At 45.9% G+C, this 22,896-nt stretch overlaps 2 protein-coding genes across 4 annotated transcripts in view; one reads left to right on the top strand and one right to left on the bottom strand.

Moving 5' to 3' along the window:
* Window positions 1-507: 507 nt before the first annotated feature.
* Window positions 508-10,182, bottom strand: slc1a4 (solute carrier family 1 member 4). The gene is made up of 8 exons (XM_062464324.1): window positions 9,610-10,182; window positions 7,242-7,284; window positions 4,833-4,898; window positions 3,913-4,079; window positions 3,525-3,758; window positions 2,228-2,422; window positions 1,726-1,860; window positions 508-1,006 (listed from the first exon to the last, which is right to left on the bottom strand). Exons 1-8 carry the CDS (start codon window positions 10,119-10,121, stop codon window positions 766-768), a joined length of 1,593 nt encoding a protein of 530 aa, XP_062320308.1. The 5' UTR covers window positions 10,122-10,182; the 3' UTR covers window positions 508-765.
* Window positions 10,183-12,147: 1,965 nt separating this feature from the next.
* Window positions 12,148-22,896, top strand: part of sertad2b (SERTA domain containing 2b) — a 21,820-nt gene continuing 11,071 nt past the window's right edge. Inside the window, exon 1 of one of the 3 annotated variants that reach the window (XM_062464330.1) lies at window positions 12,148-12,406. The gene's annotated coding sequence lies outside the window, so the exon portion shown is untranslated. Of the gene's footprint in view, window positions 12,407-21,827; window positions 22,102-22,896 lie in introns of those variants that run through there. The other 2 variants (XM_062464329.1, XM_062464327.1) reach the window with 2 other exon arrangements.

Below are 22,896 nucleotides of genomic sequence, written 5' to 3'. Positions count from 1 at the left end.
TACCACAGGCACTTGATAGTTGGCATGGCACCTTCACTAACACCAAATTATGGCTTTATGTGAGGATCTTCACATCAATGGCAGAGAACTTTGAACTGGATATTTTATTGGACCACGGTTTTTTTTGTAAATTTTTATTTGAAAGACCACTTAACGGTTGTGTATCCTAGGAACACGGTTTCTTAGCAACGGCATCTACACTTGACCCCTTAAATAAACGGTGTGACAACTACCATACTGTATCGTGGAAAGTCATGGAAAATCGATCCAATATCCATCTTAACATTTAGGCCTGTGTGTTAACAGATCTACAGCAGAAAACTTATTTATCTGAAGGGTTAATGTTTCACTTGTCAAGCTAAATTTCCACAGACGACAAACAGAACTCTAGGGCAGCTTGTAAATAATTCTCCTAACTATCTCTTACGTGAGATTATGCTTGGGAACATTCCCTTTGAAAATGTGGTGCAAAATTGGATCACCCCAAACAAGCCATTCTCCAGAAATAGGACTTGTGTTACCTCCACTGTCCTTAAGTATCACTTCCAGAACAAAATCTCAAAATGAACACTTAAACCACAGTGGAAACCAAAAAATAAAATAAAAAAATAGTTTAGTGATGATACTTTTTCCCTGCCAGACATAAAACGACGAGCAAACTCTTCAAGTAAAAAAGAAAGTTCTCAGAATAAATTCATTGTGGCCTCACTCTGCAGCAGTAATACAACCATGAGAGACGGGCGATCGATCTCCGACGTCGACGGTTCACAGGACAGACTCGATGGCCTCCGGGGTGGACGTGCCGGGTTTGACGTCCACGGGGGAGTGTGTGACGAGCGGGGAGGTCTCCTCCCCTTCCTGGGCGTTGGCCTGCGCCTCCACCCGGACGTCCGACAGCTCCTGGGGGTCCCGCTGAAGCTTCTTCATCTCTTGCTGGTTGATGTGGTGGAGGATTCCGGCGCCGAGGGCATCCCCCTCCACGTTCACCACGGTAGTGGTACGGTCCCTGCACACACACACACACACACACGGAGACGCACACACACGCAGACACACACACACAGAGACACAAACACAGAGACACACAGAGACACACACACAGACACATACACATAGAGACACATACACACACGCACACACAGACACACACACAGACATATACGCACAGAGACACGTACACACACACGCAGACACACACACACACAGAGACACACACACGCACACACAGACACACAGAGACACACACAGATACACACACATATGGATAAACACCACCAAAGCACAGCATTTCACACAGAAACACAAGACACAAAAAAAATTGACACATCAAATTTAAGTGAATATATGTGTTTTGAATTCTAATTTATATCTAATGACTAAAACGGTTCGTCAGATATACTTTCAGGACAAGTATATGTTTCATGAAACATAATCAGTTGCATTTTATAAATAGTTGCTAAGCAGAACACATCTATTTTTGTAGATATGCTGCCTTGAATTACGGTAACTAGTAATATTTTTGGATGCATTTTACATAATAGTTCGCAGAGTGTGTTTAGACCGAAATTAGTTGATGAGCGTGTATGTATGTGTGTGTGCGAACCAGACCAGGGTCAAACATTGACACATGAGTTGGACTAACCCTGTACAACAAACCAACAGACAATCCCAAAAGCAAACCCAGATCTGGCACGTCGTCAGTGATTATGTTGACGTGCTACTTACACAATCCAGTCGACAGCGAGCATGAGAGACAGGTCATTGGTGGGCAGGCCGATGGCTTCCAGGATGATGGCAATGGTGATGATGCCCCCTGCTGGGATTCCTGCTGCCCCCACGCTGGAGGCGGTGGCCGTCACACTGTGGGGTCACCAGACACGACAGGCTCAACCACATCTTCAGCCTAAATCATGTCCTACGAAGCCAGTTCACACTGCCCCAACAATGTCCAACAAACACCGACTAATATAATTCACCCCGCCCTTCCTAGAACAACCATCCCCTATTCTTATTTTTATATATATTTTATTTTATATTTAAATTGTTGTATTCTTAGATTGTTTAGTTCTTAGAAATAGTTAAACTTTTGTACTTTTACTTAATTTAAGATCTGTATATGTTTAGTGTTTTGCACCTCCCTGCCACAGTAAATTCTGTGTTTGTATAACATACATGGCGAATAAACCGAATTCGGATTCTGATTCTTCCCCTCCACCCTCCCACTCACAGGATGGTGAAGATCTGTCCGGCGTTCAGCTCGTGGTTGTTGAGCTGGGCGATGAAGACGGCCGCCACACACTGAAAGATGGCAGCCCCATCCATGTTGACGGTGGCTCCGATGGGGAGGATGAAGCGACTGATGCGCTTGTCCACACCATTGTTCTCCTCCACACACTTCATCATGGAGGGCAGCGTCGCAGAGCTGGTGGGACACAGAGAAACTGTGCGTTGGTGCGAGTGTAGCCGATGTGAATCGGTTAAACTCACTCCTCGAGTATAAATACAGTCCACCCGCACCAGCGAGAACATGTTTCTGATTTCTTAACCTCATCGACATTAAATAATCATTTATTTAAAAAAAAACATTTCTGTATCTATCTACACCCATACATGCGATACAAAATGTTGCAATTCAACCGCTCTCACTTTCCTGATTCACTGCAGACAAATGTGGAACGCTACACTTCTTACAAAGCTCACGTGTCTGTCCTGGATTGAGTGGGGGTTCCGAGAATTTAGATAAAATCGGCAGAAATCGGCCAAAGGTTTAGTTTGCAACATAGTTTTGAGACCGATTTTGAGGCTAAGCTTGTTGGCTACGTCCCCCTAATGCAGCAAGGATGTAGAAAGCTGGAAACCAGGCCACATTAGTACTGTCGATACTGCAAGGTAGTTTCACTGTCCTGATACAATGACTTTCTAACTTGGGAGCCGTAAAGGTATTGTACTTAACATTTTATTGCAGTCTATGGATATTATGGATTTCTGGGAGGGATCACCTGTGATGTCCTGACATCTACCCCGGCCAGGTGAGCTCAGACTGGACCTGGAGCAGGTGAGCTCAGACTGGACCTGGAGCAGGTGAGCTCAGACTACCTGGAGCAGGTGAGCTCAAACTACCTGGAGCAGGTGAGCGCAGACTGTACCTGGAGCAGGTGAGCTCAGACTGGACCTGGAGCAGGTGAGCTCAGACTGGACCTGGAGCAGGTGAGCTCAGACTGGACCTGGAGCAGGTGAGCTCAGACTACCTGGAGCAGGTGAGCTCAGACTGGACCTGGAGCAGGTGAGCTCAGACTGGACCTGGAGCAGGTGAGCTCAGACTGTACCTGGAGCAAGTGAGCTCAGACTACCTGGAGCAGGTGAGCTCAGACTACCTGGAGCAGGTGAGCTAAGATTACCTAGAGCAGGTGAGCTCAGACTGTACCTGGAGCAGGTGAGCTCAGACTGGACCTGGAGCAGGTGAGCTCAGACTACCTGGAGCAGGTGAGCTAAGATTACCTAGAGCAGGTGAGCTCAGACTGTACCTGGAGCAGGTGGCGAAGGCAGTAGTGAAGGGCGTGATGAGGCCAGACAGGAAGCTGAAGGGGTTTTGCCGGGTGAAACCAAAGTAGATGAGGGGCAAAACAATCCCCCCATGGATGACGTGACCCAAGATGGAGGCAAAGATGTACTTCCCTAGACTGGTCACCAGAAGAACTACATCTTCCATCTCCACAATCTTGCTACCAACCAGGAACATGATGCCAAAGGGAACGTACCTGTGTGACAGAAGATGAAGTCTTAAACACACAAGCATTCATGCACTACCTACCCAAAAAGATTTCTTGTATATGGAAACCTACTTGGCAATAAACCGGATTCTGATTCTGAACCGGAGTCACATGATCCGAGTCTTCCCAGACCTCCACTTACCACATGATCCAGGACACCAGCACCATGGTGGCTTCGTTGAAGGCATTGAAGAAGCGAATGAGCTCCTCTCCCTCTTCTCCCAGCTTCCTGAGAGCCACCCCAAACACCATGGCAAACAGGACCAGACCCAGGATGTTCATCCCATCTGTGTCTGTGCCAATAGGAACCTGCAGTATCAAAAATATCAGAATAATACGTTAATAAATAAAACACTGAAACTGCCTTTGACCGTTCTTCCTTGCACCATACCAGCATTCAAACTTTTACACAAACACAGCTTTCCCATTAGTCGGGCATTCTGACCTCCCAGCCGGCAACACCAAGAGCTGAATGAGGTCCAAAAGGTAGGGTTCAAATTCAGAAAGTATGGAGACGAAGGGTGTTCAGCGAACCTTGGGTGTGTTTTTGTTATTTTGCTCTACTGAGTCCATTCTCTGTGTTTGTACTGTGGAGTGATAGACTTGTTTACTCTCTCTCCCTTTATCTCTCCCTCTCTTGCTCCCTCTCTCCCTCTCTCCCTTTCTATTTCTTCCTCTCACTGTCTCTCTTTATATAGAGGTCTACTCAGTCCTGGTGATCACCCAAGCAGAACGATGCCAGAAAGCCCAACTGGTGTTGCTGTATCGGAGCCATGTTTGACGTTCAACAAGTGGATCTTAAACAGAATGACAGGCACAGATCTTAAAGTATGTCCTGCATAATGATTACTTGCTTCAAGTCTAGTACTGACAGACCATATACTCTTTTTTGCGTGTTAAATCAGTTTTACTCTACCGTTTTAAGTTGTAAAAGTATAAAATGTAGAATAACAACAACCCAACATCAAACCATTTATACATCAAGTACTATTACTATTACTCCATTACTTGCTATTATTATTAACTTATATAAGTTAATCACTTGCATGCAGAATACTTTACCTTTTGGTAGAGAATGGTTCCATTAGTGTCATTTCCCACAGCAACCATCTTGTAATCGGTTGCATACTGCACAGGGACACAAAACAGTTTGTTATCTAACATACTCGGCATGAAGTATGACATCTTGAGAGCTATATAAAGTTAGAGGAGAAACAGGAAGTGGATTTGTCGATCAACGATTTATGATTGTTCCCATGTCTGCACTACATATGGTCTCATCTCTTTTTAGAAAACATCAAATGCAAATGTGTGTTGGTAAAGTATGTGTGTATTTCTCTTCCTGGCTGTTCCAGGAGACTAGACGTCTGGTTTTATTGAGTCAACTGGAAGAGCAGGAGGCTTCATGGAAGGGAAGCCATCTTAGTTCCCCTGCACTCTCTCTCTCTCTCTCTCTCTCTCTCTCTCTCTCTCTCTCTCTCTCTCTCTCTCTCTCTCTCTCTCACTCAACACGCTCTCCTCGCTCGCCCCTTTTTCCTCCTGCTCTCTTTCTCTCTTTTTATTATTTGTGATATTTGTGATCACACACTCTCACACACACTCTCTCTATCTCACACACACACATGCTCTCATACACACTCTCTCACTCTCTCTCACATACTCATTCTCTATCTCTGTTACCACCCACCCACCCCCCCCCCCCCCCCCACACACACACACACGTACTTTGGCCATCTTCCTCACACACCAACAAACACACATAAAAACATAGGGGAGTCAGGTGGCTGAGCGGTCAGGGAATCGGGCTAGTAATCAGAAGGTTGCCAGTTCGATTCCCGGTCATGCAAAATGACGTTGTGTCCTTAGGCAAGGCACTTCACCCTACTTGCCTCGGGGGAATGTCCCTGTACTTACTGTAAGTCGCTCTGGATAAGAGCGTCTGCTAAATGACTAAATGTAAATGTAATGTAAATGTAATGTAAATGTAATGTAACATACACACATACACACATACACACACATACACACGCACATCTGCACAAATGATAACTCCTGATCGTCCCTGATACGTATATATATATCCAACAAATCTTAGATGTATTTCCTCAAGCACAAGGAAGTGTGGTGAGCAAGCACAGTTCTTACAATCCAGCAACAACTGGACTATTGAAGGAATTCTTTCCCATTTCTTCCAAAGGGCAAACTAACTTATTTGCCTTAGATCTTAGGAACCCCTACCTTCACACATCTGTCAAAAAGACTATTACCATCAACTGAGATGACAGGTTTACAAGGCAGACTTTGGGCCAGACAAAAGGCTACTAAGCTAGGACCAGATAGCTGGGAAGATAGCTTAGAAACTGTTGGCCCTGTCCTTAAGACAGACCCTACTCCTGAGACTTTCAGAAGTTCAACCATTTCTAGGCTAGTAGGCTACTGCGGAACACTTCACCTCTTACACCCTTTAGACAAGAGAGCATGAACGATAGAGAGAGAGCAGTATAGACATTAACCAGAGAGAGAGAGACAGAGAGAGAGGCCCCTGGGATGGGAAGAAAGAGAGGGATCGAGACCGAAAGAGGCCAGGATCGATTTGATCTTCACTAACATCTTCAGACAGGTGACACAGAACAGCCCCCGAGAGGCCTACGTGAGGAACCTCAGCTTGTGTAAGCCTCGTTGCTCCTCTCCTTTCTCCCTTTAATCCCAGTTTGAACAGTGGCCAGTTAACGGCCCCTCAGAGCGCTGGCTGGAAGGCGGGTGTGGGAGAAACTTCCCCGCTGTACACGGTGCCCCTCCTGCAGCGGGAGTCCTACTTGTGTACTCTGAGATAAGACACTCTCCACTTTAGCCTGTGTGGTGGTCGTTACTAACTGGGTTGGCCTGTGTTTGCCTGTGTGTACGTGTCTGCGTGTGTGTCCTATTCCAGTGCCTAAATCTTCCGGCCCAGTCGGCCGCTAGACTGCGTCAAAGAGAAGAGAGGCAACGACGGTTGCTATGCCGGTCGGAGTGGAATGGCTTCTCCATGGAAACGGTTCGGCAGGGGAGGCACAGAGGAGTTCTAATGAATGAAAGGACGGGTGGGTTCTTTATCCAGCCAGCCTCTTCATTAGCAATGTCACGATGCTCTGAACGCTAAGGCTTGGACTAATACTGGTTATAAATGAGGAGGTGTGTGTGCGCGCGTGTGATCGAGTCTCTAAAGTGATGAACTGAACAAGTCAGCAGTAGTTCAGATATATGAAGGGAAGTTAAGAGGTGTCGTGAATCAGAATCAGAATTCGGTTTATTCACCATGTATGTTATACAAACACGGAATTTACTGTGGCAAGGAGGTGCAAAACACTAAATATATATGAATCTTAAATTAAGTAGAAGTACAAAAGTTTAACTATTTCTAAGAACTAAACAATCTAAGAATACAACCATTCAAAAAGATAGAGAGGATGAAAAAAGAGAGAAAAGACTTACGGAGCGGAAGGCCGCTGCCACCAGGTTAGCTGGAAACAAATTCCTGAACGGGAAAATTAGAAAAACAGCCAACATCATACATCAATACAACGAGAGACTAAAGACGTCGACATAAACATGCAAAACACACAGACAGTTCATCGTTGTTTATGTCCATTTCTTCTTTTTCTTAGATTACACACATTGAGGAGTTTAAAACTGGAGTGAACTGGTGGGAAATTCAGCCGACCAGCCCTCCATAACTCTGGAGTCAGGTGGCTGAGCGGTTATGGAATCGGGCTAGTAATCAGAAGGTTGCCGGTTCGATTCCCGGATGTGCGAAATTAAGTTGTGTCCTTGGGCAAGGCACTTCACCCTACTTGCCTCGGGGGAATGTCCCTGTACTTACTGTAAGTCGCTCTGGATAAGAGCGTCTGCTAAATGACTAAATGTAAATGTAACCCTCTTCTACGTAGGCTACATTATTAACAGAAGTGAGGTCTCTGATTCCCTGGTCACACTAAACCAACACATACTGTGTGTATGAGAACGCTCTCTGCTATCAGCTTTGATATTGTTAGGAAACTCAAGACTGAACCGTTCCTTTGGGCCTGGTTTGTCTCCCAACCCGGCCCTGCGCACACACTCCTCAAACTTTTTTTTAAACTTCTCCATGCTGTCCTCAACCCCCACCTCACATGACACAGGACAGAATCCGGATTAGCGTGAGCAAAAGGAGCCGGCCACAGGCCAACTGACATCGTTTTCACAAGGCCTCCTCTGGCTTACCTCGCTTCACTGAGAGCTGATTTTAAAGTGGCTGTAAAGCAGAACTGAAACTGAGTTTTAAGTTAATCACACCACAGAAGAATGTGTTGTTAACTACCCATCCAAATTCGAATAAAAAAAACCCACAAACACTAAATTAGGCTTTGAAATCATGAGAAAATCAGCAGTCTTCTGTTCTTGATACTGGGGGGGCGTTTCCTGAAGGAGCTGAAGCTCCGCCCCCTCGAATTTATTGAATTTAAAAACAACAGCAACAACTAGCTAAATCAATTGCAGATATCAGAACCAACCTACCTGCAGTCTCCAAGTCTTTTATGTGTTTATTACTTTGTCTTTGCATGGTACCAGCTGAGTAACAGAATGCATGTTATACCGTCTGTGATCTGACGTAGATAGGTGGCTGTAACATAGATAGGTTGGGTTTTGCCCCATCTAAACAAAACCTGAGCTGAAAACGGGTGAGAAACTGTTCAACGGTCTAACTCCACATTTCAGTGCTACAAAGTTTTAGAGCTTTGCACATGCGTTTGGCAACTCATTCCACACGTAGCCTACTATATAATGTACTGAGAAGCAAATCATGGAATTTGCTTCACAGCACCTTTAATTTTTAAGAGCGTAGCATAATGTAACTAAATTATCCATTTAAAGAAAGCCGGATGAGACACTTGTCCGTTTCATTTATCGCTAGATGAGGGAGCGGAAAGTGACACGTTTCACTTCGAAACGATTGCATTTATTTAACTTCATATACTATAAAGAAAGGATTGTTATGTAGCCTACTGTGACTGAAAATTGGTTTGGTAGGTGGTAAGAAAGTAGAGTTAGAATGAGCTAAGAGCGACGTTCCGTTGAGGGGGGTGGGCTTGATCAGAACCAGTCAAAGTGTGTCTGGGGCGATGAAGTCTGGCTAATAAGAAATGTTTGCTCTTGTGCGCCTGAGTTGACTACACAGAAGTGCACCATCTGTGCGTATACATCAAGGAGGATGGTTTACCGTTGGCTACCGTTTGTAGAAGTTCTCTTTCTAACATTATGACTGTGTGTCTAACATTATGACCGCTCAATGACAGACTGAGAACCTTTACTTCTGATGTTAGATGGGAAAGGTTGTCACAATTTCAGGGCGACGACAGCAGGAGGAATCTGCATTCTTGTTGGTTTTAGTGGGCCTTTTCGTATCAGTCGTTCCTTGTCCAGCCGAAACACTGCAAAGGATATTAGCTAACCTAAAAAGATTACATTAAAAATTTTGGTTCAAGATTTCAAATAAGGCATATTTGGGATTGTGTTGAATAAACGGTTTACGATTTAATATGGCCAAGGAGACAGTATACGTTCCCGCCATTTGCACACTCCTGCATTAAGTGGATAGACGGCACCTTTTGTTGGCTGACTGAATGCCAGGGAATTATAGTGGACTGGGCATGAGTCGAGGCGCTCGTGTGTGTAACCTAACCTATAACCGGTTTGCGCCTGAGGAAAGGAGTAGGACATGCATCTCTCTGTCTCCTGACCATGCTTAATTTCGTGAAACGTTATTTTACCCCCACAAAATCTAAACGAATGTGTAATACTGTGAAGAATAATTGTAGTTTACCTTGCAAGATCAAGAAAGGAATCGGCCGTTTCTTTGTTGTTACTGACACTTTCCAAACCCAGGTTGTTGGTGTTCAGAGCTCCGGCACCGACTCCGGGTTTGATTATGAACGCAAGAGAAACACCGATTCCCGAAGCAATGAGGGTGGTAACCAAGAAGTAGGAAACCGCAATTCCCCCTAGCTTCCCTAAGGAGCGAGTGTCCAAACTGGCGGCGCCTGAAATGAGACTGCATACAACCAGGGGCAGGATGATCATTTTCAGCATCCTTAGAAGCATCTCTCCGGGAAAGGCGAAATAAGTCATTTGCGCCCGGGTTAGATTCATATTTCTGACCATCATTCCAAGACCTACGCCAACCAGTACCCCGGACACCGTCATTATCACTAACAAATTTCTATTCAAAAACATCAACAACTTGTCTTTAAAGCTTTTCTTTTCTCTCTTCTCCAAGATTCTGTCGGTGGAGACCGAGTTGGCCATTGCGTGCCCGTTAATTTCGCTCTTCTCCATGTCGGTGGTAAATTATTGTAGTCTAGAAATATGAGTAACGGTCTGGTGAATTGTCAGCTCTCTAGAACAGCGTGGGTGCGCACACGCTCAAAAGTCTAGGCAACGCCAAATGCTGCTGCAAGGATTGTCCGTACTGTCCAAGGCAACGTGTTTTTCCACCAATGGAGAAAGAGAATCTGGAGAAAAAAATAGCTGGGCATGCGCACTTTCCCCAATACTAAATATTAACACCAAATGATGCAACAGCGGGAGACATTGCTAAGATCTGCAACAGCCTGGTGCATATAGGGGACAATAGTGTCTGATATAGGCCATATAGGCCAATGAGAACATTGCGTTTTGATGATTGGTGTCGCATTTAGGCTATACATAACTGCCGTGTAGAGATTAGCTAATATTAATCTCAAGTCAGTCACTTATGCTATTTTGAAATATATTTGGCTACAGAGCTGTAGGCCTAGCTCTAGTCTTGCCCGCCACTTTGTGATACAAAGTGATCTTATAGCTCTCGAGCGGCACTCTCATAATTGTCTGCTTTATAAACTTGTGGAGACGTCACTGAAATACTTCCCAAAATAACATAGCAGCTGCTGAAGAAACGGACTTACCCCCCATGCACCCCGTCGCCATAGGCCACATTTAAACATGTTTGTAGGCCTAGAATAGTTTAGGAGACATAGCCTACTGTGATTTTCATAGAAAGAAGGAACGAGAGGAATTATAGCTACGGGCAAGTTGTCGGCAAATACCATTTTCCTTGTCTTCCTTGAAGGTTTAGGTTGGTTGAGGGGCAGTTCTATGGGCGTATGTGAAGCCCTCTGTGACATGCTTGCGTGTAAAAAGGGCTATACCGTTTTTGTTTTTTGATTTCATTTAATTTGAAACACTATTTCGCTAGAGGGCGCTATTAAAACTTAATGATGTAACTGTACAGTTGCTTCAACCTAGACAGATGCCTGTTGACTGGAGAGAGAAAAAAAGATGAAATATGATCGTATTGTTAGTCAGTCAAAATTCTATAAACATTTCAGATCAAGAGTTTAAATTGAAAATAGACAGCATCGAGAGACAGACCGGGGGCATATTCATGTCAAAATTAAGGATTTTAAAGGTGTATGTGGCCTGGTCGATTTTAAGCATGATTTTCTATTGTGTAACTCATTGTCTCTGGAACTATGGTGCCAAGTATTATTACTTTTACAGTAAACTTTTATATTGATTGGCCGGTTGCAGTTCGTGGATTTGGACACTGGATGGTGCTATTTCAAAGATTTCGAAATGCGTTTCGAACAGCGAAAAAAGACACGTTTCCTCCAGAAATCGGCAATATTCAAAATTAAAACTTTCTGAAAAATATAAAATTATTTATTGAAAGAAATAACAGTAGGTGTTTGTGTTAATAAAGACATAAAAAAGACAAACATAAGCTCTGCTATCCCATTTTCAAAATATAACTAGGCCTACAGTCATGAAATATGCCTTTTACTTCTGGAATACAACATTCTACGGATAAAAGTCGTTAAAAACGTTAGTTTTGAGTCTAAGGACTTATGATAGTACCTCAGTGGTAGGCTACTAGCACGAGGGCGAAAGGGGGAACCAATCCCAATGAGGAAGCAGTTCGATACAACACCGTAAACAGTTTTCTTCATGAGGTGGAAGGCACTAAGGCAGGTCCACACAATTAACTTAATAAAACACGGGCACACCGGCCTTATACAACTGTGAGTTTGATATGTACAGACGGTCAAAGTTCTCTTGTTTATACAACCACAAACAATTCTCTCTTTCGTTTTGTCTACCTCTTTGTCTCCTAAGCACACAAGGTAAACGCAACAACTGAGGAATGTGCACATTGAGCCACCAGACTGTCACGGCGGCAACAAAGTGTCCCTTTAAATACAGCCTGCGAGGAAACTTTTCCCCCACGATTCTATTGGCCGCCGACCTCGCGTAGGCGGGGCACGACGCCTTGAGTCAGGCTGTGAGTCACAGCACGACACGTCAATCAAACGGAATGTCTTGTGCTTCTCTGCTGTTAGCTTTCCAAACTGCCTGCTTATTGTATGACTTCGCAGATGTACAGTGACATTGAACTGAGCGATATATTTCCAGTTTCAGTTCAGGAAATGTCAGCAGTTATCTAGTCCGGTTGGTTATTTAAAGTACAGCAGGTGGTCTCCACCGCAATATTATTAGACACGAGTTGTCTCACTCCTGTTGTTAGTAGTCAATGGTAAACATTTTTTCTTTTTGAAGGTTTATCACCAGATCCAATATAGAAGGTGAGTGACTCGGTTTCTTAAAATATCCCGCCGTTCATACCACTTCAGAGACCATGTTTTGGTGCGGGTCAGCCTGTTCTTGTGTGAATGTGTGCGCGCGATCGCGTGCGCGTGCGTTGCTCTCCCTCAACGTGAGAGAGATGCGGGAGCTTTTCGTGTCAAGCAATAACAACTTGATATGAGAACGTTGCATGTTTTTAAATGTTTTGACCTATTGTTTCCATGCTGACGCATGGAGCTAAAACGGCTCGCACCATGAAGCTGCATGTTGTGTTATTCTTTCCATTTGCAGCGACCACTGAAACCCCGTTATATAACCGTGTTCTTTAAGTCCGCAGAGACCATCTCTGTGTGACAGCCATTTGCTTGTTCTGTTGACACGGTATCTGACCCTCCTTTACCCCAACACAGATTCTATATCTCCATCTGCAACCAATTTACTGTCCTGGTATTAACTTTCAGCAGTCAGACCGCTCTATTCGGACTGTGTATAGTGTGTTTTGAGTGTGTTTGTAGTGTTGTGTGTGTGTGTGATAGAGGTGTTACATCTCTCTTGCCTGAATGAGTCCGCTATCAGGCAATCAAGGCCATAGACTTGTCAATGGAGGATTACAGTGATTCTAATTTAGCAGCTAATCCAGATTAAGGTGCTGTTTGTTCCTCAGTGTTCCCTGCAGCGTGCACAGGACAGCGGTCAGCAGCATGTTGGTGTGGCCTCTGATCACCCATCACATCCCCGGGCCAAGCATGGCCAACTGATAGATTCCCTACACACGTATCCAGGAATATAAATAATAACACATTCGTTTAGATGTTTTTAATCCCGAAAGCGAAACACAGGGGAAGATGTGAACCCACGATCTCTTGATCTGCAGTTATATGCTTTACCACTAAGCTATAGCTGTCTCTCTGCCCCTTCCTCATCCAGTGAGTCTGGTGTGTCTGAGATCAGCGTGGTCACACTGAGCCCAGTGTAAATGACCCTCCAGTGTTCTGCCTCTGACCTGCTTTTGACCACTACTCACAAGAAACATCTACTACAGACTGACACACTTTACTGCTCAGTGTGTGTGTGTGTGAGTCTCTCTCTTTTTGTCACACACACAGTACACATTGGTGCACCACATCAAAGACGAAATAAGTGCAGTATGGAACAGTGTACGCCAAATGCATCCAACTGACATTATTTGAATGCACATGGATCAATTACTGGAATGGAATAGATTGTTATTGTGGTGAATGCATTGAGACAGTAACTAGATTGTGTTGTGTATAGTAGGGCCAATTAGAATAATTTATTGGTCAATCCAGCCCCTATCGTGGACCGTCATAGACAACTGCAATGACCAACATACACACACACACACACACACACACACACACACACACACACACACACACACACACACACACACACACACACACACACACACACACACACACACACACACACACACACAGGGATTGGATGTCAGAGTAGCAATGTCGGCAAGGGATGTCTCCCTACTGTAACAGATCAGCATTAATATTGCATAGGCCCACCTTTGAGGAGAGGGCCTATGAATGAACACACACACACATTCTAATAGCATAATGGACATGTTGGACATTGTTTCAGAGGGATAAATCTATCCAAGTGTGCCCATGGCTAAGTATTACAAATGCAGTCCCTAGCAAATCGTGCTTTCCTGAAATGTGATGAACAGTGTACTCGAAGGAGCTGTTCATTATACCTTGATGAAAAAAAAATATATATATATATATATTAAGACAAGCACTCAGTGGATATAAGTAGAATCCCAACCAGGGAGTCAGGTGGCTGAGCAGTTAGAGAATAAGGCTAGTAATCAGAAGGTCGCCGGTTCGATTCCCGGCCTTGCCTAATGACGTTGTGTCCTTGGGCAAGGCACTTCACCCTACTTGCCTCGGGGGGAATGTCCCTGTACTTACTGTAAGTCGCTCTGGATAAGAGCGTCTGCTAAATGACTAAATGTAAATGTAACCACTTCTATGAGCCACTTGGAGTCCATGTTGAAGTCAGGTCTGCCTGCCTTGGTCTGTGGAGATGAAGCAGCCCAGAGGGAAGGGAGAAGGCCAGCCCTAAATGGGATGTTCAGCACATAGAGCTGTGATTAAGTTGTTGGTAGTAAACTGTATTTTAGCTTGGCGGGGGCCCAAAAGGATGGCTGATGTCTGTATCAAACTGTGAACAGCAGCATCTTCTCACGTGTGTGTGTGTGCCAGAGGTGTGCATGAGTTGTAGTGTGTGTTAAGTGTGTGTGTTTGGCTGCGTTCGCATTATAAACTACTCGGCCTAATGAACAGGATTTTGATCAGCCAAACGACAAGGGCTTGTTGTACCACGTCTAACAGGGGTTTTACAACTGCTCTTGCACTGGGTTTCCTGTCTCAATATCCACACTGACCCTGCCATTGTTACTCCTCTGCTCTGTAAAAGTAGACAGCTAGGGGGATTCCTGATGACTAAGCAGACTGAAATGCTGGTAACATCTGCACTGCCAATACAAGGAAAACGAGCCTAAGCTGTAGCCTAGTTTACTCCATCTTGGTTTGTTGTACACTCTTAAAATATTTACATTGCTTGAAAGTACAGACAAGGAGCCATGTCAAACATGTCGTGCTGTGTTCGGTAGCCTGACAATCTTTTGGATTTGGTTACTTTGTAACAAGGATCGAGACACCTCGTATGGTGTTGGGAAATGTAATCTATAGCACTATACTGTACATATTTGGACATTACATTTTAGGCATGTTGTTACACAATGCACCTACTGTTTGCACATAGTCTAGGTGTGTTGCCAGCTGTGTGTGTGTGTGTGTGTGTGTGTGTGTGTGTATGAGTGTGTGTGTGTTTGTGTATGAGTGTGTGTTTGTGCGCTTGTGGTGGAGAGAATGGATAGCTCACAGGGGCCCTTGGCTGGGTTATTGTACTGCGGATTGTTCTGTTCAATAATTCATCTGAGGGACAGAGTATGTGTCCCTGAGGCCTGCTAGTGAGCAGAGAGCCTTAGATCTGCTGGACCTGTGTGTGTGTGATGTCGTGTAGTGTAGAAGTGGTGTCCTTAGGCCTGTGCTGTTCTCATGGCTCTAGCTTTGCATGTCTGTGTCATGGGTCCTTTCTTCCCCCTCCTCTGAGAGGTTGCCCACCTCTCCCCTTCTCCCCCGCCTCCGTAGAGGTGGCGAGGGATAGGAGACTGACCAGAGGGCTGACCTTGGCCAGGGTCAAGGGTCAATGCCTCCGCCTCTAAGTAGCTCTTTATTGGCCTCTTTGCACTTGTCATCATAAACCCCAATTGCAACATTTTCCTGTCACTCCCTTTCACATTTGAAAATATGTCGGTGATTTTTGGGTGTGTGGGAAGAGGGTGAGGGGGCGGTATAAAAAGTACCACACTGCAAATCTAGAAGGAAGTGAACACCCAATTGGCCCACAAACCTAGTGTCGATAAAGTAGCCATGCTCTGTGCCAGAATAGCTTGGCTGTGTGTGTGTGTGTGTGTGTGTTGAGGTAGGAACCCACAGTTTGTGGTCACACACCTGCTGTATTAGATGTACTTTGCTCTGTATGTTGTACTGTCGGGCTTTCACACACCTGCTCCCCACACCAACACACACACATCAAATAAGCTCATATTTCCATGTCAACGAGTTTATTCACAAAGTTGTCTTGACTCGTTTTTTTTTGGATACTAAGAAATCCATGACTCACCGTACGTTTTGTACACTTAATAACTTTTAGTATTTCATAGTTTAGAGACAGAGGGATTTTTGAGTCTTGAAAAGGCTACTGTTTTAGATAGACACTGTGCACTATTATGGCCAAATATGTATAATTTGACAACGTGAATGTGGACAAAAGACTGGGTGTTTGTCCAGATGACTAGGGAGGGGAGGGGGCTTTGGGGGTGGGGGAGGGAGGGGTTTGGAGGGATGGGGGGAGTCAAGGGTGGGTACATCACACTGTGGGGTACACTGATTTGGGGTTGCGAGGGGGGGCACAAGAAAGGGAGGGGGGGGTTGTGGATTATAATTCTGATGGCCGCTGTGTGTGTGTGTGTGCCTGCTTGCCTGTGTGTGTGTGTTCTTTTGTTGAACTGAGTTGCTGAGCAGTAGGAAGGGAGGCACGGGGAGCAGCTGTGAGGAGCAAAGCAGCCGTTCACTTCCTGTCTGCCGGAGCAGCCTTGAGGCCTCGGCAGAGATGGAGGGAGGAGGAGGAGCACTGAGAGAGGGGGGGAAAAAGAGAGAGCAAGACAAGCAGAGAGAGAGAGAGAGAAACTCATGGACCAATGAAAGGAGGGCAAGTGAGAATGACAGAATATGGAGGAGGTAGAGAAGATGTAGAAAGGAGGTAGATGGAGGGAGAGAAGAAGAGTGAGAGAGGGGAGGGAGGGAAGAGAGAGGGGAACTGTGTCACAGAGTTATTGGCTAGCAGGAAGGTGCTGAGTCAGCAAGTATGGGAGATGATAAGGAAGGAGGGGGCAGGGAGGAGGAGGAGGAGGGGAGGAGGGGGGGAGGGGAGGGGAGGAGGAGGAAGAAGAGGGGAGAAGGAGGAAGAGGGGAGGGGAGGGGAGGAGGAGGAAGAAGAGGGGAGGGGAGGGGAGGGGAGGGGAGGGGAGGAGGAGGAGGAGGAGGAGGAGGAGGAGGAGGAGAGGAGAGGGGAGGGGAGGAGGGGAGGGGAGGGGGAGGAGGAGGAGGAGGAAGAAGAGGGGAGAAGGAGGAAGAGGGGAGGAGGAGGAGGAGGAGAGGGGAGGAGGGGGGGAGGGGAGGAGGGGAGGGGGAGGAGGGGAGGAGGAGAGGAGGAGGAGGGAGAAGCAAGGAAGGATAGTTTTATTTAGTTGCTCACTCCTGAAGTTCTGTTATGACCACACGAGAGAGACACACAGAGACAGACAGAGAGACACAGAGAGACACAGACAGAGTGTATTAACACCACAGGGAGATCCCTACCACTGAGAACAACACACTCATGTACAAGAACACACACCACACCATACACACACACACCGTACACACACACACCTCACACACACACACATTCATAGAGGCACTCCTGTGCTCCAGTTCTGGGCAGTTACTGCTGCCTTAGTGGACTGTGGTTAGCTCCTGAAAAGGGCCCCTTGTGTGTGTGTGTGTGTGTGTGTGTGTGTGTGTGGGTGTGTGTGGGTGTGTGTCTTTGTGGTAAGAAATAGAGTTGTGTTCTCACAGTGGCACACACAACAACGCCCAGGACGTTGATAAGGTCCACTGCTATCTGAGTACAGTAAAAAATAAAATAAATATAAAAAAATATTTCAACCATCCTAATATGATTTCATATTGGGACGGTGACAGCCATGGCAACTGTGACATTCTAATAATCTGACACCATATCAGCCTGAGACAATCGGGAAATAAGAGTTTGCTTCCCCCTGGTGCTGTGTTTCTGGCAGCGAGGGGAGGTGGGGTATGAATTAGACTGCTCCATGATTAATGATCCTGTTGCCCTGGATTCTGATCCTGGCCCCTCCTCTCCGACGCCAGCCTCCGGTGTTCGGAAAGCACAAACACCCTGCCTTTCTGCCACCTCCGACTCGAAATCCACAGTGTGCCAAGTCACAAACAAAGATCTGAAGCGCTAAACCAAAACACACACGGACAAATAAGCTTCCTTTGAAACTCTTCAGCTTTTTGAAATTTAAAAAGTAAAAAAAATATTAGTTTAATAAGTTTCCAAGTCTTACATGAGACATTTCCAAAGTTTTTTTGTTGTGTCTTTGTCATGATGTGCTAGAAAACTCTAAATAAAACTCATCTTAGGATTCTATCTTATGTCTAGAAAATGTATTTAAATGACCTTGCTGACAACGGCACATTTTTTATCAGACCCTGTCACAAATGCTCTTCCATTAATATCATTTAGAGAACTACTGAACACAGTCACATGCATGATGGAAAAATGTGTCCTGCAGTCTTAGATTCTCCTGCCTGAGAGTTCCACACACACACACGTGTGTTTGTGTCCTAACCCACTAAGATGTTGCCAACAGGCTCCTTGGAATGTGCTGCCCTGGCAGGTCTGCCCTGGCAGGTCTGCCCTGGCAGGTCTGACCTGGCAGGTCTGCCCTGGCAGGTCTGCCCTGGCAGGTCTGCCCTGGCAGGTCTGACCCAGCGTGTCGACAGCGTGTCGACAGCGTGGGAGAGACGGCAAGGGGCAGACTGGAGGGAGCACACAGAGATGGACTGCATGTTGAGGGGCACACAGAGATGGACTGCATGTTGAGGGGCACACAGAGTAGATGGAGAAACTGATAGTGATGAGAAGGTAATGAGAGAGAGAGAGAGAGAGAGAGAGAGAGAGAGAGAGAGAGAGAGAGAGAGAGAGAGAGAGAGAGAGAGCAAGATGAGTGAGAGGGAGGGATTGGGTTGGTGTCCAGATGGCGTCTGGAGTATATGGAGGGAAAAAATGGATGAGGGAAGGAGGAAAGGCAGAATGGAGAGAGCGGGATCCTGTTGGAGGGACAATGGTAGAAACATACCGTGGAGGGGGAGAGAGAGACCAGGGGGAGAGAGAGCCCAGGGGGAGGCTGGAAGAGGGAGTGGGTGTGTGAGGAGAGGGGAGGGGTGAAAAGGACAGAGGAGGGGTATGTGCAGCGACTGTGGGAGAGAGGGCAGCTGGCTGATTGTTTACACCAAGCCTAGTCCTCCCCTCTCTCTGTCTCTCTCTCCCCCATTCTCTCTGTGTCTCTCTCTGTCCCTCTCTCTGTCTCTCTCTCTCTCTCCCCCATTCTCTCTCTCTATCTATCTTTCTCTGTCTCTCTCCCTCTCTCTCTCTGTCTCTCTCTCCCTCTCTCTGTCTCTCTCTCTCTCCCCCATTCTCTCTCTGTGTCTCTCTCTCTGTCCCTCTCTCTGTCTCTCTCTCTCCCCCATTCTCTCTCTTTATCTATCTTTCTCTGTCTCTCTCCCTCTCTCTCTCTGTCTCTCTCCCTCTCTTTGTCTCTCTCTCTCTCCCCCATTCTCTCTCTCTGTGTCTCTCTCTCTGTCCCTCTCTCTGTCTCTCTCCCCCATTCTCTCTCTGTCTCTCTCTCTCTCCCCCATTCTCTCTCTGTGTCTCTCTCTCTCTCCCTCTCTCTGTTTGGGAGTCGTGCCACTCTGGCCCAGCATCTGGCAGCGTGCACTGGTGACAAGCTCTCAGACACGAACGCAAAGACAAACTTTAAAAATAAATAAATGGTAAAACTGCTCTGGACAGTGTGCAAAAGAACCACCGTACTGATTGCTCAAGTTTTGAATATTGACATAGAAGTGAGAAGTGGATTATTCTGTGTTTGCACTGTTGTTCTTTCAGTTTCATTGACGGAATTTGTTCGGCGTTTCTTTAACTGGCACACTCCCCCCTCCACACACACTCAAACTGACACATGCAAACACACACGCACACACAGTTACAGCACCACAAGTGAAGTTGAGTCAGTCAAGTTAGAAATAGCCAGGACTGTAAACCCTGAAGCATGTAACAGGAGGGTGACTAAAAGTGGACTTTTTAAGAATATTTACGTATTTGTCTGAGAGTGTGCATGTGAACATGTGTACCCATGCAGCTCTTCTGCATTAGGGAGGAGGAGGAGTGGAGGAGCAGAGCCGGCCCACATGGAGGAATGATAGCGAGAACAAGAAGATGGAGAGGAAGAGTGGAACGAAACCAGCAGCGAATAGAGGGGGAGAGGGAGGTTCTGCCTGGATCAATCCGTTAAAACGGGAGGGAGGGAGGGAGGGAGAGGGAGGGGGAGAGAGAGAGAGGGAGGGAGAGGGGGGGAGGGAGGTGAGCCCACAGTCGGCTCTGCCTCGACCCTGCCCTCGCTGTTCACTGAGCCATTTCCTGTTTTTACCCTGAAATCTTTATTTAGAGCCGTCCGTCTCCACTACAGACCGCCGGCCGCGCATTCGTGTATCCAGAGGTCCAGAGCCGCTGCTGCCATGGTGACACACACACGACTAATAATCGCACGGAACTGTTATTCCAGGATACCTCATGATGCGAATGAGGCATGTTACAGGAATACCAGTAATTACTCTGTGTTAACAGGTCATTATTGAGTCATTTAGTGGCTGCTATGCAGTTGGTTATTGACTAACTTGCGCCCTGATGACAGTGATTTAATAACCATTTTTACTGTGAGACTTACAACTCCTCAGAACACAATGCCTCTGCGCACTTCTACTGTGTGTGTGTGTGTGTGTGTGTGACTGTAACCCCAAAGGGTGGTTATAGAGGGCACAAACTGTCCCAAGATGCCATTTGTTCGGGCACTCCCTTCATTAGCGTAGTGCTACCGTACTGTTTTGTTTGAGTGTACTGGACTTGCTGGTACCATCTGCTACCTGTAGCTCTGGTTAGCTGGCAAGGTTAACGAGCATCACTGTGGACCAGCTGTGAGGAACACCACCGTCATGCAAACAGTCGATAGCCGAGACCCTGAGGATAACATAGTTACCAGCGTTGTGGTGGAGCACCGTAAACCTGTACCGTTATGGTTTCGGTGTGTGAGTAATAACCTTGTCTGAGGGCTTCTGCTGGCGGTGCTGTCAGGGGGGTCTTTCCCTGGTCACATCCAGGGGAAACGGTAGTCTGAAAGGTTTCCACCTCACTTTTATAGCCTTGGCTCATTCGGAACCTTGATGGAGATGGTAGAAAGGTACCAGGTATAGGTAGGTTGGCCTGATGGGAAAACCAAAAAAGTCGAGTCGGTACCATGCAGTGAAAAAGAGCCATCAGAATGTATGGAAGAGTTAGGGAATACCGTTAGAACTATGCACTTCTATTCCTTGATTTTTCTGCAGTTTTTTTTATATGTGCATTTTATTAGCATGTCGCTTTGGATAGAACTGTCTGCTCACCATTTAAATTTTTTAACAAAATTGTTAAATAATGGTTAAATGTCTGGAATGCCTGGTTTGCAATAGGATCATAAGATTGTCAAACAGCCCCGGATACAACAACATATTGAAACGTACATTTTGCTCCCGGGAAACCAGGATTCGCTTGGACCTAGAGGGTTTCAGACTGCAAAACTGTTTCATTTTCAATACTGTCGCTTCCTACCAACCTAATGTACAAAAGAAGCATAGCCTAGTGATAACTGAACAAAGACGGCTAAACATATCATCTCGATAACAGTTAAATATAGTGTAGTAGTGGCAATGAGAAGTGTGTGCCTGTAAACTAAAGTGCTTAGTGTCCCAGTGCGCGCGCGTGTGTTTGTGTGCGTGTGTGTCCGACTGGCGCTCGTTCGTGCGTGCGATATGGAAGGTGGGTGGACTCGTGATGTGACGGGACGCAAGCACCGAGTGTGCCTACGTGTGTGTAGGGGGCGGGGCTCGAGGAGGCCACACTGTAATCGGTGTTGGGCTCGCGGCGTAAAGTCAGCCTTCACTTTACGTCATTCCTTTTCAGGGGCAGCTGCGGGTCCATTGGTGGACGTTGCTCAGCTTTTTATATCACTGGTGGGCAATTTTCTCCCACCTCCTATCCTCGCCATTGTATCACTGCCAGTCTCCGCTCTCGTACAGACGATAAGAATGTGGTTTTCGTGAGAAACTGGACGAACGGTGTAATCATAATTATCTGACACTTTGGCGCTGTTTGGGATATCGATATACCAATGCTTTATTTTCAAGTTCCGGAGTACCTAGACGTGGTAAGTTTGGCTTTTGACGCTAAGAAACGAAAGGAATGCAAGTCGAGAATAGATTTATGAACACAAGTGTAGAGTTATCTGATGCTTACGCTCTTTCAGTCTAAGTAGCCATACGATCTAGAGTTAAACGGTTTCATTTCGCTTAGGAGCAGGTTAGCGTACTTACCTACCTAGCTGCATAGGCTACAACGATCTCGAGTCTTCAAGTTGTCGCTGCATGTCGCAAACAGAATTTGTCGTAGATTCATCTGGTGACCTTCTTGTCACGGTTATCGCAAGTATCTGTACCTTTTAGGATACATAGTGGCAAATGGTAGGCTAGTGTATTAAAAGCTTATAAGATTAGCCTATTTAACATTAACATTATAGTAATGTTGTGGGATTTCTGAAAAGTATTAAACTAAGCATAGCGAATACACGCAAACTCAATGTTTGATCGGATATAATTTACGCTATTTCATTTCTTGTTCGTGGACTCTATGTTTGTGTTTTATTGTAGAAAATAGTTGTGGGAGATGCGAACGGTCCCTGTCAGTGGCACTTCAACGGGTTGTTGTGTAACGTGTTGCACCACATGAAGCAGGGCGAGAGGTGTCGAAGCCACTTTAAAACTAGGACTTTGACAGCAGACTATTGTTCTATTATTTAACTTACCGATACATTAGTGTCCTTGCTTTCCGTAGGCAACTTATTGTCATGTATTGTTTATCCCAACTATAGACTGTTGCAGGTGTGTAACACGTTGAAAAGATTGGCGTGTGCCATTCGGTCCTGTCATCGATGATTTTTAGACTA

This window comes from Osmerus eperlanus, chromosome 6, assembly GCF_963692335.1.
Source record: "Osmerus eperlanus chromosome 6, fOsmEpe2.1, whole genome shotgun sequence".
Lineage (NCBI taxonomy): Eukaryota > Metazoa > Chordata > Actinopteri > Osmeriformes > Osmeridae > Osmerus > Osmerus eperlanus.
This window is presented reverse-complemented; position numbering and strand designations above follow the sequence as displayed.